General features: G+C 29.8%; 1 protein-coding gene across 1 annotated transcript in view; it reads right to left on the bottom strand.

Moving 5' to 3' along the window:
- The window catches only part of LOC118736803 (calcium-activated potassium channel slowpoke), a gene marked incomplete in the record, with an annotated part of 257,695 nt that overhangs the window by 45,425 nt on the left and 192,851 nt on the right, over positions 1-19,419 (bottom strand). The window contains 3 exon segments of the mRNA XM_036466842.1: positions 8,441-8,517; positions 10,022-10,180; positions 19,195-19,307. Coding sequence (XP_036322735.1) covers positions 8,441-8,517; positions 10,022-10,180; positions 19,195-19,307 — 349 coding nt within the window.

Below are 19,419 nucleotides of genomic sequence, written 5' to 3'. Positions count from 1 at the left end.
GAGAAGATATTAAAAGCTGCAGAACTCAATCGCTCAGGAGCAACTTTTTATTGTAATTTTACCATGGCAGTTTTACAAATTAGTTGTTTGCTAAATTTTTACTCTATTTTACAATTTTGATTTACTTTAATTGCTTCCATTTAAAAAGAGGCAAACTTTTAAGATAAATTTCCAATTTTTAACCGAACTTCACAAAAAGAAGGAGGTTATCAGTTCGTCGAAATTTTTATTTTTTTATTTTTTTATGTATGTTACCGCATACTTTTGAACCACGTTAACTGATTTCGCTATTTTTTTTTTTTTTGTCATTGGATAGGTGGTACTTTAGGGGTGGTCCCATACTAATTTTGGTTAAATCCGATAATTGGATCGTTAAGAAATTAACGATAATCTTAATGTTTTATATGAGAATTGAAGTCGGTTTGGTTTTTTGCATAAAAATTACTTGTTTCATTAATTTTATTTAAGTAAAACACAAAATATCTATACACGACTTGCTTCAACACAGCCACACATTGTTTGTTAGACTATCTACACCCAGGTATCGCCGCGTTGCCCAAAGCCATTCAAACGCTATCAGGAATCCAGTTATGCAGACAGCATCTGCACATAATTTTTTTTATTTTTTTTTAATAAAGAGCGCTTGGATAGAACAAAAGCTTACGCTGCTGGTACTGCCGCTTCTGCAAAAAAAGAACTCTTCAAATGCACTACACAACGCTGCGTTAAAGTATAAGCCCTTTGCTGCTGCTGTGTGTGTGTGTGTATGTATATACTCGCATCCTTGCCCAGCTAAAGCCTTAAAGGTGTAATCAAACCAAACTCCGCACGTTCAACGATGGCTAAATATTAGTCACAAAATGCAGACAGCACTGGTTTTTAAAGAATTTTTTTCTTTTTATGGCGCACATTTCTTACCCAACAACAATACTATTGCATACATACGTTGCATTGAATAAATGCGTAACTCATTTCATATAAAACTTAGCTACTTGAACAACTAAGACATATTTACAGTTGTATGTAGTGACTGTCGGGGTGCATAATACAAGTACATATGTATGTTAGTAGATACATATGTACATATTTATTAAGAATATTACGTATACGCACCTACGAACATTTTCGTCTATTTTCTAATTGTAATTTATTACGTTTGTTACATATCTACATATATATCGAGCCCTTACCGCCAAAATAACGTAAGCGACATTTTTTTCAAAATTTTATTTTTGATGCAGAAATGCATCTAGATGCTCTACGAATATTTCTGCATCAAAAAGAAAATTTTGAAAAAAATGTCGCTTACGTTATTTTGGCGGTCAGGGCTCGATATGTAAATATGTTTATATGCATGTAAAAACACTACGAGAACGTATTTACATTTGCTGCATAATATTTAGGTTCAACTTAAGGAAAAGTATATTATGTATGTAGGTGTTAATGTTTACATACAATGCTTTGGGCGTATGGTGGTTTGTTTTTCAATCGTTAACTTATAACTAAAATTATCGGCTAACTCAACGGCAATAGCAACGATGGCTATCAGCTGCGATCTACTAAAAAATTTTTGCTTAAAAAAGATGTGTTTATATCAAATAATTGTGTTTTTTTTACTTATTATATTTTAAAATAATGGCGGGATGATTTCAGGAATGCAGATTATGGAACGTGCAATCTTTGGGTTGCATAAAGAGGATAGTTTTAGGTAAAGGTATAGGTATAGGTATAGCTAACCTTTTAAGTATTTTATATTGAAAATATCGACCTTTTGATGGCTTTGTTTAGTTGCTTTTCGGTGCAATATTGTGATTCGATAAAATTGGAAAAAGTACCATTTCAACCTAATTTCAAAAACAAAAAAAAAAAAAAATTTTTGCGCCATATGAATGCGTGAAAGTAGCGGGTACTAACTTATTGGTTTGCGATATATTTCGATATACATACATACATATATGCGCGTAATTTTCCGTTCCAATTTTAAACAAAATAACTAACTGTAGTTTTATAAAAGGGTCAATCCATGTCAAATCGACCAACGGCCGGAATCGAACATTTTTGATTTGAATGGATTTTGGTCGGAAGTTTTCTTTTATCTTTTAACAAATTTCCAATAAGAAATAAGTAAAAAAAAAGTTAAACAAAATTTCTAAAATTATAAATTTCACAATTTCCGGGATTTTGCAACTACACATATTTTTTGAGTACTTCAAAAACGGTTATAGTTACAAAGATAGTTTTGGTCTCATTTTAAGTATGGTTACTTAGAGCTACAAACAAAAAAATACATAAAAAATTCGAAAAATAAAGAACTTTAAGGGATTTTTAAATTTAAAAAAAGTTTAAAAGCACTTTTTTGGTGCAATACATCGCACCGATCTTAAAAAACCTGAAATTTTATAGGTGTTTATTTTCAGATATCAATTTTTGAACTTTGAATATTTTTTTATGTATAACAAATTTAAATTTATTGTTTATATATAATAATACAAATTTAAATTTATTGTTAATATAAAGTTTACAAACAATTTGTTTTTCAAACTTAAAAAATTCGTATCTTTAAAAAAAAAAACACTTAAAACATTTCAGGGTCTTCTAAGATTAGTAAGAGGTATTGTATAAAAATATTGAGATACACATTTTTTAATTTTTTACTTTTACGAATTTTCTCATTTCGAAATTCTGTAATTTGTAAATATAATTTAGCTTGGTTTAAGTATATGTATGCATGTACATATCGTCATTTGAAGTACAAAACCGCGTATGTGAGGTTGCATAAATTATTTTCTACAGAGTGAAAACACTCATATTTCAAAATAATTTTCTTTTTTTATAAAGCAATCGCATTTCTGGCTAGTATATTTTAGGACGAATGAATAAGGATTAAGCCAAGAGCTTGTGTGAACAGACCCAATTTTTGTCAGCAACTGTCAGTTACGCTGTTTTGCAGAATGACGATACGCCGTTTTGTATTTTAAGCGATGATATGTATGTATGCAAGTTTATTTGGGTTAAATCTTGCAATCAATTTAAACTAATTTTGCGATGAGCTAGATACTTGAAAATTCAAACCCCGCTAGGTGGCGCAGGAGTCGAGATATTTCAAAAACCCGTATTTATATTCCAATTTGGTTTACATTTGAAATTGTTATTACCTACATGAAAGGAAATAACTCCACAAAACACTTTGCCGGTAGAAGTCGAGCTTGTTTTAAAAAAATTTGTTTACCCTTTACTCATTTAGATTTTTTTTAATATATGCGAAATTGTTTTGAAAAAATGTTTTGAGTACATAAAAAATATTGTCAGCGTCCCAAGAACCCCCAAAATAGTGATTTAAATGAATTTATCTGAATATTTTTTGTTTTTTTCCCCTTTTTTGAAGAAAAGCTTTTGAAAAATAATTCCCCATATATTTTTTTTTTTAATAATTTTTTTTTTAGATATTCATACTTAAACTGGCAAAATCTGGGAAATTGTGAAATTTTTGATTGCAATGCATTGGTTGATTTGACTTGGTTTGTCCCGAAAGGTTTGCACGTTCTAAATATTATCAAATCTCCTTCCATCATCAATATATATTGGAGTATTTACTTAATTAATTAATTAAATACCTGCAGATAACTGTAGAAGTGTACTATTTAATAACTTAATTATACTTGTATCTAGATTCCTAATTAACGTCGCAAAATACAAATGATATGTATGCATAAATAAATAATAATATAAATATGTATATACTTGTATATGTATGTTTTTTGTGTAGTACATCATCAACCAATCAAGTAACCATACATTATATACATATACTATATATATACACTCAGAAAAAACATTCCGCGATGATAGAAAAAAAGTATATTATTCTAAGGCAACATTACCTTGAAATGGCTCCAATGATATGGCTGCCTTAATATGAGTAAACGACGATTTCACTCAGTTTAGGAAAAACACAATTCCCTAGTTTTCAGTACTATTTTCTTTCTTCTTAGGAAAAATTAAGTTGCCGTGAAAGAATGTCATTTTGCTTGCGGCGCTTAAACAGTCGCAATGGCCGACAGAGCAAAGCTCTGTAGTAGGTACCGGTCGAGAGATGCAAGGTTCGAGTTCCAGAGCAGAAACTTTTTTGTTTTTCATATTTTTATTTATTTTTTTATGGTAATTTTATAAATTTAACTCATTTATTTTTTATGGTATTTAAGTTTTTCCATATATAAAATTAATTTTATAATTTGTAATCAGAAATTTGAATTGAAATAATTGACTTACTTTACTCTAACCACCTCCAACCGGACTCGAACCTGCGATCTCAGAACCAGAAGCAGTAGTCTTCACGCGACGTCACAGCCGAAATTTCCCAGGAAAGCAATTAACTTTGTCTTAACAGCATTGACAAAATTCAAAATTATTTAAGGAAACTATTAGTTATATTGAGCAAATTTACTTCCTCAAATTAATGACGCACTATTTTTAGCATGAACTTGAATTAAGGAAAACTTCTCAAATTGAGTAAATTTTTCATAACAAACGCTAAGGAAAAAAACAGTAACTCTAAAATATGGAAACTGGTTTCTTGTTTTAAGGAAATGCTTTTTTTTCTGAGTGTATGCATATTTGGAGGGAATATATAGTATGTACATCGATACGAGTATGTAACAGAAACTTTTTGGGACTCATACCTAAACAAATATGTATACATATGTACGTATGTACATATATTGCTGAAATTTCTTATATAATGTAAATATATTTTCCATACATATTTGTAAGTAAATACGTTTATCGTCTTCGATTTGAATTTGTGCCAGTCCATGCGCTGTTCATAGGAAATCAGAACACTGACGAGCTAACGAAAGGAATAAGCAACTTACGTTTATGTGCAAAATAGTATTTTAGAGTTAATATAAGAAGGTTAAAGTGGGGAAAATTCTTATATTGAAAGAAAATTATAGGGAAAGAAATGACTGTGTGCCTGTGATGAATTGCAAATTTTTTATCATTCCGCGTTTAACATAAATGTGTGTGTTCGTTTATGTGCAAATGGTTAATTAAGAGAGTGTATATTGAAATCCAATTGTCATAATTTCATTAATTAATCAATTAAAATTTTTTGAAAATTTAAACCTTACAATTCCTTCTGAGTAATGAAGCATAAAAACTTGATTTTATTTATATTAAAATTTGTCAACTATATGTGAACGTTACCTGCGGAATACATTTATATACAGGGTGTCCAAACAAAATAGAAGATATCGGAAAATTTTGATAATTTGTTGAAAAATTCACTCCAGGACGGAATCGAATATATTTGGCAATATTTGAATGATGTCCATGACATAATTGTCAAAAGATAATAATTTTGTTTCAGTGGCTATATTTTTTATAGTAGTTTTTAGTATAACTAAACTATGCAAGGTGTGGATATGTATATGGCGAAAAGAAAGAAATTGAATCCTTTGGTTGAGACACCCTGTATATAAAATAGTAATACAAAATAACCTTTGACAACCTTATGGAAGTTGTAGGAGACGGCACATATGTATTTGCTAGAAGGTGGCTAACTTTAAAGAAGAAAATCGAAAATGATTATGTCTGCAGCTAGAGTTGAAAAAGTGAGTGGAGAAGTGCATAATATGCAAAATGAAAATATTTGCAATTTTTTATTATAATTTTTTAGCTTACATAATGAAGAACTTAACTTTCAGAGAGTTATTCTTACCTAAGTTTCTAGCGCAGAATTGTTTCAAAAGAAATAATTTTATGGAAATTTAAACCTCACTGACAAATTTAATATGTAATGAATTAGTGCATCCTGAGATAAAAAAATATTTTTTTCCATAATTTGCATATGTCTTTGCGTCAGTAAAATTTTTTTGTTTTAGGAAATCTGATAAACGGTTTTTTTTTATTTAAATCTCTAAGAGAAATTTCGGTAACAATTACATGACTATTCTTGAAGTAAAAATCAAGTGGCCCAAAAAGTAAATGGTGTTTATATAACCAAAACTGTAAATCGATATTTCATTGAACGTTCTCTTATACATAATAAAAAACGAGTAAAAAATGTATTTATTTGCCTACGACTGTGCGAATTTGTTAAATACATTTCACACTAATTTAAAAATGTTCAAAATTTTCAATTTGGTGAGTTTGAAGTTTGTAAAAAGTGTAACAAAATCTAAATAGGTAGGTACTTTAAAGGATTTTTTTAAAACAAATTTGTAGTTTTATGTTTTTTGGTTTGGAAGTCTAGGGAAGAGAATGCAATGCACGCAAACATATTTACAGAAAAAAGTGAGAAATCAGTTAAAAAACTGTAATTTAAATATTTTTATATTTTTTGTTTTTTGTATTAAAAAGGTATTTGAGTAAGCAGCCATTCATTAGGTGGTTTGAAGAGGCGCAATACACAGAAACTAAGGTGTAAAATAAAATGTATATTTCAAAAGATGTGGAAAAAGGGATAGTTAAATAAAAAATGAGATTAAAAAAAAAAATTTAAAAAGGAAATTAATCTAAAGGAAATGATATAGGTATTATTTGGATACTGACAAAAAAAAATTATGACATACATACACAAATAAAAAACCTGGATACAAGTTTAAAATTTCGATTTGAAAATAATTCCAAATTGTGTGAATAGAAAAATTTTAAAAATCAGAACCAAATTTTTTTTCGGGCAGAAAGTTTTTTTCTGATTTCATTGCGTCATGAATTAAACTTATTATTTACTTATTTTTTCTTTGAGAAACTAAAATGAATTTCGGTTAAATTAAAAACTATTGGAGGTACTTATATCACAAATCTAAATAAAAACACAAAATACAAATTTAAAAAAAATTACCGTAATTTATTTAAAATAAATTAGCGTGTTATAAAACAAAATTAAATAACGGGATTCACATGGTGTCAAAATTAGTTTAATGTAAAATTACGGTTAAAATATTTCTACATAGTAGTCGCAGAATGAATGTTGTATGTTTTTTGTCGGCTCAAAAACCATTTGTATTTTTAAAAAAATTTTTAACCGTCATTTTTCATTAAAAAATTTAAGACATTGCGACGCTTATGATATCTTGTGAAACCATCAGTAAATATATAAAAATCAGTAGTGTGGTCGAGGATACTGGATGGGTGGAAGGCGATTTTAAGTTTTGCAAAAAATTGTTGTTAAATGAAAACTTAAAACCCAAGGTTTATTATGGTTTTATATTTAAGGTAAACTCAATTTGTATTTGGGCGAGGTTTTATTTGATTAAAATATTTGTAATCTTTGTGTAAATTATTTTGATTGTTCTTGGTGAATTTTTCTGTTGTATTCTCATTTTCTTATTTTTGTTATTTAAAATTTGTTTGTGTAATGCTTTCTTAAGTGTTGTATTGTGTGTTTGTTTTGTTTTTTTTTTTAGTTGCACATACATAATTATATTTGCATACTGTTTTGAAGACAATTTACCTAAATCATCAAATTTGGTCCTTGGCTGTACCGTCACTGTTCGGGAGAAGCGTTTTTTTTTTTTTTTGGTTTGTTTCGAATGATAAAATTTCGAAAAACATTTTAAATATTTTTTTGTTGGTTATGATTTCGAAAGTGTACGCGTGAAGTGAAATATGTTATGTAATTAAAAATTTTCAGCGGTTTGTACGTAGGTGTGTTGAACAGTTATGAATTTTTGTTTTTGTTTGTGGTAGGCCAAAGAGATCGAACAGGTCATGTTTTTGGCAGGAACACGCCACGCCAACATTGGCAATACATAAAAAATATTGGAAATATATTTGGAAAAGAGAGCATTTTAATATACATAAATATATGTAAGTACATAAAAAAATTAATATTCATATCTTTTTTGCATACATATAAATATATAGAAAAGAGAATTATGTAGTATGGTATTGATGATTAAGGATTTAAAATATAAATATATGTGTATGATGTATGAATTAAAAGAAAATATGATTGTTTCTTATTTGTGCATATAAATATTCTTAAATATAATTAGTTTAGTAGGGAACGCTTAGAGTTTGAATAACCGGAGAAATTTGTATGCTATTTCGATTTACATATAAACTTAAACATTAGAAAGACTAAGTATAGAATAATTTTCAATATTATACATTTCTAATAGCAGGAATTTTGTTGCCGCACTGTTTGAAAATTGCACAGCAATAACAGTTTTAATAAGTCATTAATAATACGATTTAACAATAATTTTCGTTTTTCTTTAATAATAATTAGAGTTACCATAGATGAAATAAAGTTGAAAAACCAAATTCAAAACTTCTTAAGCAATAATTGAAAATACATAATTGAAAATATTTGAAATAATTTTTTATATGAAAATAAAATTAAAGTAAATTAATTAATTTTATTTTTTCAAAACAGTACTAAAATTATTTTTCATTATGTGTTTTTTGGCATAGTTATGAAAAGTTTACTCACAGTTTTTGCATTTACACTTCTTGATCAGCGTTTCGTCTTTGATATCCTCGTGGCAGGCCTTGCAGTAGAACCAGGCTCTGTAATATGAAATAATAGAAAAATGTTGAAAAAAATTAACATTTATATTTTTTACTATAAAGCGACGTCTTCAAAAATAAAACATCACTTATATGTATATCCTGTGTCATAACTATTAGCGCGCCACAATTAATAAAAATAAGCTTTAACAATTAATGTTGTATATATCAGAACACATATTAAAAAATTGTTTTAATTGCATGCTTGCTTTAATTCTTGCTTTATATAAAAAAAATACTGTGCTTTTTACCAAACCGCACACACATATGTGTGCAAGTTTTTAATTTTTTATATGCACAGCACACGATTGTGAGCGTAAAATGTTAGGATGTGCTGCGCATGTCTGTGCAAATACGAACCCTATCGAAAATACTTTGTATGGCAGAAAATGCACAACACCGCATGCAAAAAAAAAACCAAAAATCAACGGTAAGTCCCAGTTACTTTTAATTTTTACAAGACCTTTCTATTTAAAAGGCTCGAGATTTTTACGAACGTTTGTTTATATTTTTTTTTTACATATTGAAAACAGTTTGGAACTTGAATTTATACGGTATTTTAAAGAATAAATTATAATTTTATAAAATAATAACTATAATTGGAGATTGTAGTAAACGGTAAGTTATCTTTTGCTGTAAAAAACCTGATTTCTATAAATCAACATGGGTTCGGCTCCAACCGCTCCACAATTATCAATCTGGCTATTTTCACTGATTACTGCATTTCCGCATTTCAAACTAATTTCCAGATATGTACGATCTACACGGACTTTTCAAAAGTCTTCGACTAAAGGTACGACAGGCAACGCGACACGACACTACACAGCACAGCAAAATAATAAAGATCTTGGCTGAGTTTTTGTAATGTTCGACTAACTTTTGTGTAGGTCCCTGACCAACTTTCTCAGTCCCGAAAAGTTAGCTTCAAAAAGACTTGTGAAAAAAATCGCGTTATTACCTTTTTACCTAGAAATCTCCGAACTTATTTAGTTCAATCAAGACAACAAATATATTGTACAGAATTAGCAAAATAAATTTATTTTATAAAAAAAATTCCACTTCAGCAAAACACGAAATTACGTTTTCTCAACCCACTTGAGGTTACTTATTTCACTACATCTTAAAAAAAAAAAAGTTTATATACACTAGGGAATCACCCTCAATACAAACAAAAAAAAAAACGGTACGGCTTGTCCGTCGGAATTATAAAATTTATTACATTTTAAAGCTTCCGCCAGAATATTTTGAAAAACTATTAAGACTTACTTGATTTCAATTTAACAGAGCTCCGAAAATCCATATATTATAAATAAAAATAGTTTTTAAAAATATATATATTTTTTATTATATTATTATTTTATAAACGGAATAAAAATAATGAGTTGTTTGGAGGTGTTTCCAAATCTATCTAGCGCTTCATGAGCTCAAAAATGCCGAGGGAAAAGCCGCAACTTTTTTGGTGAGGCACCCCAATGCACACATTTAATGTTTTTTTTTTACTCACCGTTTCACTTCATCAGCGCTTTGAGCTATAAAGAAGCCTTGCGTGTTCGCTTGTATTTTAGCATTGCGCGGATTGATGGAAATCTTGCTATCCGCACCCTCTTCGGCACCTTTGATTTCGATAGCTACCAGCAATAGTTTCAGTTTCGAAAAGCACAGTCTGTAGGCACAATATTGAAAATTATCACAATATAGAAAGTCAAATAAATAAAATACTTTAGTATATAGTAACAAAATAGTATAACTCTATATTATTAAATAAGTAAATATTTTGTTTGAGAAAAGTTTAAATGAAAAGTAATAAATATTTTTTAATTACAAAAATGTTGAGTATTATCCAGTATTTACAGAGAGTGCTACAATAAGCGGTACGCACAAAAAGTACAAAAAATCCATGCGCCAAATGAGTATAAATAAATAATAGTGCAAGATTTGGTTCATATTTTTTTTTTTGAAGTTTGCCAAAATTATTAAAAACTATGTATGTGTCAATATCATTTATGCAAATAAGCAAATTAGCGATTTTAAACAAAATTTTATCGGCTTTAAAAATTAACTTAATAAAAATAAATTCGTTTAGTACAAAATTATTCACTGCCAACTAAGCAAAAACAACTTCTGACTACTAAAGCTCTGTGTGATACATTCACAAAGACAAAACACATTCACATTTCACGAGCGACGGAAGGGAAACGGTGTAGGTGATAGCAAAACGAGGAAAGGATGCATGCCAACAATCTGCGAGTATATTAGTTTACCTGCGTGCATAGAATGCTTTGCGCTTGTTGTTGTTGTTGTTGTAATTTAACTACATGTAAGCTTACTTCAAAAAGGCTTGGAAGGGTTTCTATGTTTTCTGTTTGCTTTTAAATGGATGGGCGATAATAATTGCATACATATATACAAAATGATTTGGAAAATCATTTGTAATTAGGGAGATGTAGGCTGCGTGTGAAAAATGCTGCTCACTCGGGGGGGGGGGGGGGATATGTAAAAAAGATGTCTCGAAAACATGCAGCAAATGGTGAAAGCTAGAACGTGCGATTCATGAGACAACAACCATGTATGTATGGATGTATGTATGCATGTATAACTACTTAGGACATTAGGGCGATTGCTCAAGTCACTAAACGGGTAGGTGTGCGGCCAAAGAAATGTTGTAAGTAAATGTTGCGGGATTTAATAGTATCTATAGGTTTTGCTGTGTTCAAGAAAGTGGCCAATAAGCAAGTAATGTGCTTGTTTTTAGACTCATTTACTCATTTACTACAAAACTGTTTGGGCAAATATTTGGAGTCTGTGATTTTACAGCGCTAGTAATTGATAGGTACATTTAGGGGTTCAATTGGCTTGGAATGGGGTTAGCACAGCACTAAAAAAAAAAAAAAATAAAACATTGTGTATTGTGATTTGTTGAGCTATGGTTTTTTATACAGTATTTTTTTTTTTATTAAAAAGCACTTTTTTAAATTACAAATGAGTAACTGAGTTCCCAGGAAATTTTCGAGATTTAGATCATTAGCCTGAGTAAAAAAAAATCAAGAAATTACATTACTCCAGTCAAGAGAATATATTCTTGATATGTCGCTACATATACCTTAATTATACCGACATCAAAAATAATATTAAGTTAAAACAGAAATTTAATTGAGTGAATTAAGTTTTGAATAAAGCTAAGGCTTTTAGTGTTCAGACTCAGTCAGCTGTTCGATTAGCAATTTGCCAGAGCGATGGAAAGGTTGGTACAATCGTACCTTTATTTAATTTGAACGTACGTCATTTCGACGTATTTTATTGTGTGGATAAATTGTCCAATAACCTCTCTCCTTTTTTTTTTGAGGGGCATAGAATGACACAAATGACATAACTGTAGTTGATTGCGCCAGATAGACAGAACATATTTGTATTTAAAATGTTAGATAGAAGATTTCGGAAGAAATTAAAAAAAAATTTTCTTCATTTTTTCAACTTTGACCGACGCTAATTAAAAATTTTTTTTTTTTATAAAAGTTGTTAAATATTTACCTAAAAATTAATTTGTTTCTGTGTAAATTTTTCGTCTCATGAAATCGGATAAAAATTTTGGATGTTAAGCAATTTAAATAGAAATACGACCTTGAATTTGTATGTGTATGTATGGAATTTATCAATATTTTATTAAAATGTACCGATGTGTAATTGGCTCCGCCTACTTTTATCAAAAACAAATTACTTCGCCGATCTGTACCAAAATTGGTATAAGCATTGTTCAAGAAAATTTTTGCAATAACTTTGAGTTTTTTGAAATGACCATTACGGGGAGAAGCGCGTGTTTTTTTTGGATTTAAAACATTTCAAAATGGTTCAGATCGGTATATCATAAAATTATAAAATATCTATTTGTATTAACATTTTGTTTTTAAATGGAGCTAATACGTTGTCTTATAAATGCTTAAATTGTATATTAAATTCGATAATCCTTTCACGAAAATTGAATTTTTTGATCAACAAAATTTTAATGCACATAGAATTTTAAAATTCTTTAAATTATAATTCTTTCTGAGAACATGTATGCAACAAATTTTAGGCACGCTGTCAAGCTCACCGTTTGAGGGTAAAATGTGGTGATCGACTATTTGGTTATATCTTATATGAAGAAAATTGCACATATGCCGGTTGAGAATTGCACGCAGTTACTTACATACATATGTGGGAAATAATGACCAAAGTTGCTTAAGGATCAAATGCAGCAAACACTCAGATGCATTTTTTTTTATTTGTTAAATATCTTTCGGTAGATACAGCTAATTAAATATATATGTATGTAAGGCGTATCTAAATCTCAAAATTTCGGAACATTTTATTTCGAATAAATACAAAATGTTTTTTCGGTTATTTTTATGTACTTATTAGCTTTGTTTATGCATAGAACAGTCAGGTAGGCGAGCAGACAATTACGTGGTTAGTTTTGTGTGCGATTAGGTTTTTGGTTGGGAATCTAGAGTTGTTTAACAAAAAAACCTTTGTTGAGTATGTATGCATTGCATTAGAGGAAAAACGTATGCAAGACCGTAAACATTCCAAATAAGTTAAACAAATGTGAAAATTATATTGAGACGCATCAGCTAAAGAAAGTTTAAAAAAAAAAATGAAAATATTGAAATTAAAAGAAGTTAAACAAATATAATACATTATACATAATTTTACACTGGCGGTCAAAACTGGATGAATGGCTTTTTTGTTTTAATATTTACGTAAATGTTTTTCAAGCAAACATTGTTTTGTTAATTTTTATAAAAATTTAGCCTTAACATATAAATTAAACTTTCAAACTTTATACACGATTTATAAAAAATCCAATTTTTTTTTTTGTATAATTTTGAGCTTTTCAATTACAATTTTTATAAAAATTTTGGCTATGCAGTTACAAGGCTTATGGCAATTTTAGTTAAATAAGTGCAGCTTTAAAGCGGATAAAAAGTGCGTAGAATTTTAATATTGTATAAAAAAAGCTGTTAATTTTTTTTTTCGACAACGGTATTGCGCCTTTTCTTTCATAAAAATTTCATGTTTATATGAAAAAAAATGCCAAATTTCATCAACAAAAAAAAAAATTTAAGAATTAATGCGAGTTGAAAACTTTAATGGAAACTTGTTGAATTTTTCTAGATTCTTTATAAAGTTCGAAAGTTTGATTCATATGGTTTTGGTTAAAGCATGAACCTTAATTTGTATAAAAAATAAATAAAAAACCTAAACTTAAAAAACATTCAGTTTTTACCGCCAGTCTATGGAATTTTGGCTGTTAAAATATTTCATTGCAATATCTTGCATAACTAAGTTTTGGTTGAAATCGTTTAATTTTTAATAAATTTTGTTTGCATACCTTTTTTAATCAAAACAAATTAAAAATAATTTGTAGCTTGAATATTTTTATAATTTTTTTTCTTCTAAAAATTTAGTATTTGAAGAACGAATGACTTCAAATACTAAATTTTTAGAAGACAATTTATGTTTCAAATTAAAAATTTTTCTAAATACATACATAAATATTTATCGGGAATTCGGTTTCACATCTTATAAATTTAACTACCGAAATTTTCTACGCGTGACTTTTTTGTAGATGAACCGGGTATTATCGATTTTGTTTCATTTAATTTTAAAAATTTCTTAGAAAAATTAGATGTTTATAGAAAAATATTTTCATTCTCTTTCAGCTGATGCATCTCACTTGTGGTTTTAGTAGTTATTATTTTTTTGTATATTTAAATTATATGTTTATATCGTCTCTAGTTAATTCTAAGCAAAATGCAGTTACTTTTTATATATTTTTTTTTTGTAGTAAAAAAGTGTAATTATTCTAAAGTAAGTAGTTAAAAAACCAAACTAAAAACGCAAAGTAGATAATTCGCTTGCTTCGGGTCTTACTCGCTGGCTTGTGGGAATGTCATGCCGGTAAATGAAGGTGAGAGGGTTTCGGTGTACATCTCACACCCGGTACCTTGGAGATAATCGTTTTGCCAGGCCTGTGTATCTGGTGACTGAAAGTTAAAAATGATTCGATTGCGGTACGGATTTAGTAACCAAAATTAAAGTAGAAGTTTTATAGCAAATTCTTATATATTTACATACATTCGGCACTACTGAGTACAGTCTAAGGAAACTACATAAATGCGAATTGCTGCAGCGCATAATCCAGGGATGTGACGCATCGGGCGCTATTAGGCGAGCAATTAACATTGGCCTTGTAGTTGCTTACAGAATGTGCATTTATTTGCATGGGCGTGGCAGTTCTGTATGATAGCACGCTTGAACTTCAGAGGATAGTTTTCTTGAGCGAACTTTTCAATATCAAAGGGGTATGCAAAGCTAGACTCTTCGATGACTGTGGCAGGCAATTATAAGTTTTTTTATTTATTTTTTGTTACAAGGTTGTACAACAGAAGAATGCAAGGCTGGTAACATGGATCTTACTGGACCATGCTTCTTACATATTTGTTGCAAACGCCAAATAAGCGAATCATTGGTGGCGGAGTAGGAAATTTTGCACTCTCATTCATACAATTACTTTTACTTAAAACAAAAAAAAATAGCTTTGTACTATATATGTATGTAGTGTATTATGTATAAGTATGTAGATCAAACATACAATTAAAAGATCTTTAGCACGCGAGCAGGCTATCGTTTGTAAAAGTAAGCATTAGGCCGGGTCGGTTGCCGTACGGAAGAATAAAGTTTACTTAAAGAAAATTTGGGCGTCATAAAAATGTCCGCACCAGTCACGCACTTAAAACATACAAAACAGTGTTTCATCATAACTCTAATGTCAATATGAAATTGATAACCGAAAACGAATTTTCGTCAATGCTTTGTCAAACTAGTTTTGAGGTCTGTTTTAGTGCAGGTCTAGAGCGAACATTGTTGAGTTGCCAAAAAGCACTTGAAATAAGCTTTTATTTCGCGACCCAACCTAGTAAGCATACCTTTGCTCTGATTATGTACAAATGAAAACTTGTATTTGAGTGAGAATATAAATAATAAAAACTAACTAAAAGTGATAATATTGGTACTCGTACATATGTATGATATAAAATGATCACAAAATATCAATGAAAGAGAATCGAACTTTATGTGCTCGATATGGTATTTATGCGGGAAAAGCAGCAACAACACTGGCCCAAATGTTTAATTTTGATTTTTCTATATTCTAAATGGAGAAGAGGATGTGAAAGGGTCAAAAGAGGCCTCTTAAAGGCAATCGTTTATTGGCAGAAGTAAAGAATATCTAATACATATGCACAAGTTAGAACATAGTGCTGTTGCTGCTTACAAGATTTTGATGTCTCATGTAAATATGTATGAAAATGTAAAATATTTGTGTACTTAGGCCTCAACATTTCTTGTGTGAAAAATTTACGTGTTCGTTATTACGTGAGTACTTCAAAAGAAAAAAGCCCAACCCATTTACATTCATTTATTTTTAGAAATTATCATTTAGGTACATATTTACAATTGAAAAAAATATTAGAATTGTTGTTCTTTAATGAAAAGTTATATGTATTTTTTTTGGAACCTCGTGCATTATAGCTTTAATAGTAATCCTTTTAGTCGTGAAGGATTTTAGTCCCTTTTTTGCCATCTTCACTATGCAGCTTCTTAGACTGGCATTTGTTGGCGCCAAAAATAAGTCTAACCTTTGAAATCGCTCCCAAGGTGTGGAACCGATTTTTATGCAGTTCAGAGTATAATAACGTCAAAATCGATTGAAATTATGGCCCAATATTTTTTGATTCGGTGTACCCTGCTCGTTTACGCCAAAAATGTCCAATTGGGAAGATAATAAAGAGTTTCTTGTGCCCACATCATACAAAATTTTTTAGGCTCCACATACTAAATTTTATGAATTTTGGAAAAAAGAAAGATACATATTTATTTTATTTTTAATGAAATTCCTATTTCTTGCTTTTAAAAATGACAAATCGAAAACATTTACAATGCCTGTATACCGTATTAGGTGCATGACATGTATTTGCATTGAAACCCTTACTTTTACCTACATAAAAGCTGAGCTGAGACAAACAGGACTTTTGCTATCGAAAACAAATCTTGTCCAGAAAAGCGTCAACTTTTGGCTGAATGATGAATCCTTCTTCAATTTCCATTTTATTTTGCATATTGACTTGACTTGAAAATTGTATATCTAGCAAATGAGCGGCGCGCGCACAAAAAAACAACTTCACTAAGAAACTTGGAGAACTATAGACTTTTGATTTCTAAGTGCAAAGACAGCCGTGAGAGAATCATGCTGCCACATAATTTTTTCAAATATTTTTTATAAAATTCCTCCAGATATGCCACACAAATATGATATTTTGTATTAATGCAATTCTTCAGGCAATCGAAAAATAAACTTTAAATACAATTGAAATATGTGTAATTTTTATTGAATTCTACGCCCAAAAAAATTAATCGTTTTAAATTTTGCGTGTATAAATACAAGTTCTGAGTGTAAAAGAGAGAAAAAGCAATAGATGACACGGAAAGTAATCGTTTCTAAGTTTTTAGGTAAATCAATTCAAGTCAAGGTCTTGCTTAACTGGGCCTTTATTGGTCCTAATGTCCCATGTATGTAATACTTCTATATTGATAGTAACCACGGTTGCCAACTTTTGGATTCTTGAAACCAGGACGCATTAAAAATCTGTTCTTTTGCTCGCCCGCAAGTGCCCGAAAGTGGTCAATTCGTGTCTCTTTGGTTGATTCTCAGGCTGTTGAGAGCCATTTTGAGCTAGTAATATTTGCTTCTCACTAACCCGAAGTCGGCCGGACTATTTTTCTGGACCAGTTTGTGAAAACCCGAAGTTGTTGCAGAGGGCCATCGATATGTGGTCCTTTGTACGTATAGATGTTCCGAATATGAGTCAAATCGGTCGGACGAATGATAAAAAATTCTACAAATATTTCGACACCAGCGCCGCCTTACGGTTCAATCTTATATATTCGCATTCAGGTTACTCTATAAGGGCCGTTCTTACCATGTCTGATTAATTCTAACTTCCAGTTAAGCAACGGTATCCCGCCCATAACATGTGATCGATAAAGCTGTCGATGTGCTTAACTGAAGGATGTACCTCCAGTTAGTGCTAGACGTGGTGCAAACGGCCCTTTGGTACCTAGTACGCAGTTGTTTAGTATGAAATTCTAAATGGGTTGGGCTTAGTCACTAATGCCATTTTGGTTGGTTACAAGTCATACGTAAAATCCAAGTTTCAGTGCAATGTTTTCAAACGATTATTAAAATAATAATTTGCATTAGTTAGTTAACGTCCAATTAACATATCACGTAATTAAAAAAATCAGAAAACAAGTTGTAAAATAATTTTATAATTTCTTATTTAGTTTTTGATTTGATCTATTCTTATTAAAAATACGTCACAACATCGAAGGCTTTTAAAAAGAAGAACACTTAAAATTCAGCTGAGAACACCACGAAAAACTGAAAATAAAAACAGAACGCAATTACCAGTTTACGATTTAAGAGTAAGACGAAAATTTTGCGAAGAAAGGAGTATAATTGAAAAGTAAAATTTATAAGACGCTGTGTGTTTACAATTTACTAGTGAATTGCCGTTAATTTATTAAACTGTTTCAAATTACTCACAACGAATAAAAGTCACAATTAGAAAAGAAAAAAATATCGTCAAACAACAATTAGAATGACGTCGGAAAAAACATTTAGAACGAAAGTTCGAAACACTGGACATTTAAGAGGTTAGTCGTTTGATTGTATGTATGTATGTAGTATACATGTGTATGTGAGTGTGTGTATGCTATACCCTGCAGAGAAATTTCATATACATACATATGTATGCATTAGGGCTGTGCGATTATTCGATTACTCGAGAAAGTTGGTTAATCAATTATTCGGTTAATCAATTACTCGAGTAATCAAGATTTTGATTACTCAAAACGATGACTAGTCGAGTTACTTGAAATGTGATTACTCAAAAAATAATAATTTTGCTCGTTAAAAGAGTTTGCTTTGGAAAATGCTTATTTTATTTTTTACATGCTGTATATGAAAAAAAAAATTGTTTTAATTTTTGAAAACAGAAACGTTGTTTTCAAAGTATCAAGGAACTTTAACTACTTTATACATATGTAAAGAGTTGAAATGTTGATTACTCATTTTACTCGAAATCTTTATTAATCATAAAGCAACTTACTCAAATATTTTTGTTTTTGGTTAATCAAAAATCTTGATTACTCGAGTAACTGAACTTTTGATTAATCATAATTTCCAATTAATCGAAAATTGAGTTATTTACTTTATGATTAAATAAAATTTGGAGTAATCAATTAATCGCACAGCCCTAGTAAGCATGTACATAAATATGCAGTTCAGAATTTATCTGCAGGCTGCGAAAAGAGGTGCGCATTTTTTTTGTTTGTAGATAAATTTTATTTGAAAGTGTATCAAAAATAAATGAGGAATAAAGCCAATAAGAAATAAATATTTATTTGTATGTAAATGTGTCAATAAATAAAATAAAAAGTTTAATTTTATTTGTAGAAATAACATTGTATCATACGATAGAGATACTGTTTAACGAATAGCTGAGAATGTATTTGTATTTATTTATGAAGGCAAGTTGTTTGATAGACACACGCCAATGCCTGCGTTCGAAAACTTACTCAGTGGCCTGAGCAAATGGTATTCCAATAAATGTGGGACTCAAAGTTTCTGTGTACATTTCCATGCCGGTACCGCGCAGATAATCATTGGTCCAAGACTGCATGTCTGGTGACTACAGGTACATATATAGGTAGTGGATTAAAATACTTTGAATGTTACTTAGTATATAACAAAAAAAAAAAAAATGCGTTGAATTGTTCATAAGGAGGTTTGAAATCAAAAAA

The sequence above is a fragment of the Rhagoletis pomonella genome, unplaced genomic scaffold (assembly GCF_013731165.1).
Source record: "Rhagoletis pomonella isolate Grant_MI unplaced genomic scaffold, Rhpom_1.0 Rhpom_scaffold_00004, whole genome shotgun sequence".
NCBI lineage: Eukaryota > Metazoa > Arthropoda > Insecta > Diptera > Tephritidae > Rhagoletis > Rhagoletis pomonella.
Note: the sequence above shows the minus strand (reverse complement) of the source record. Positions and strands in the feature narration are given on the sequence as shown.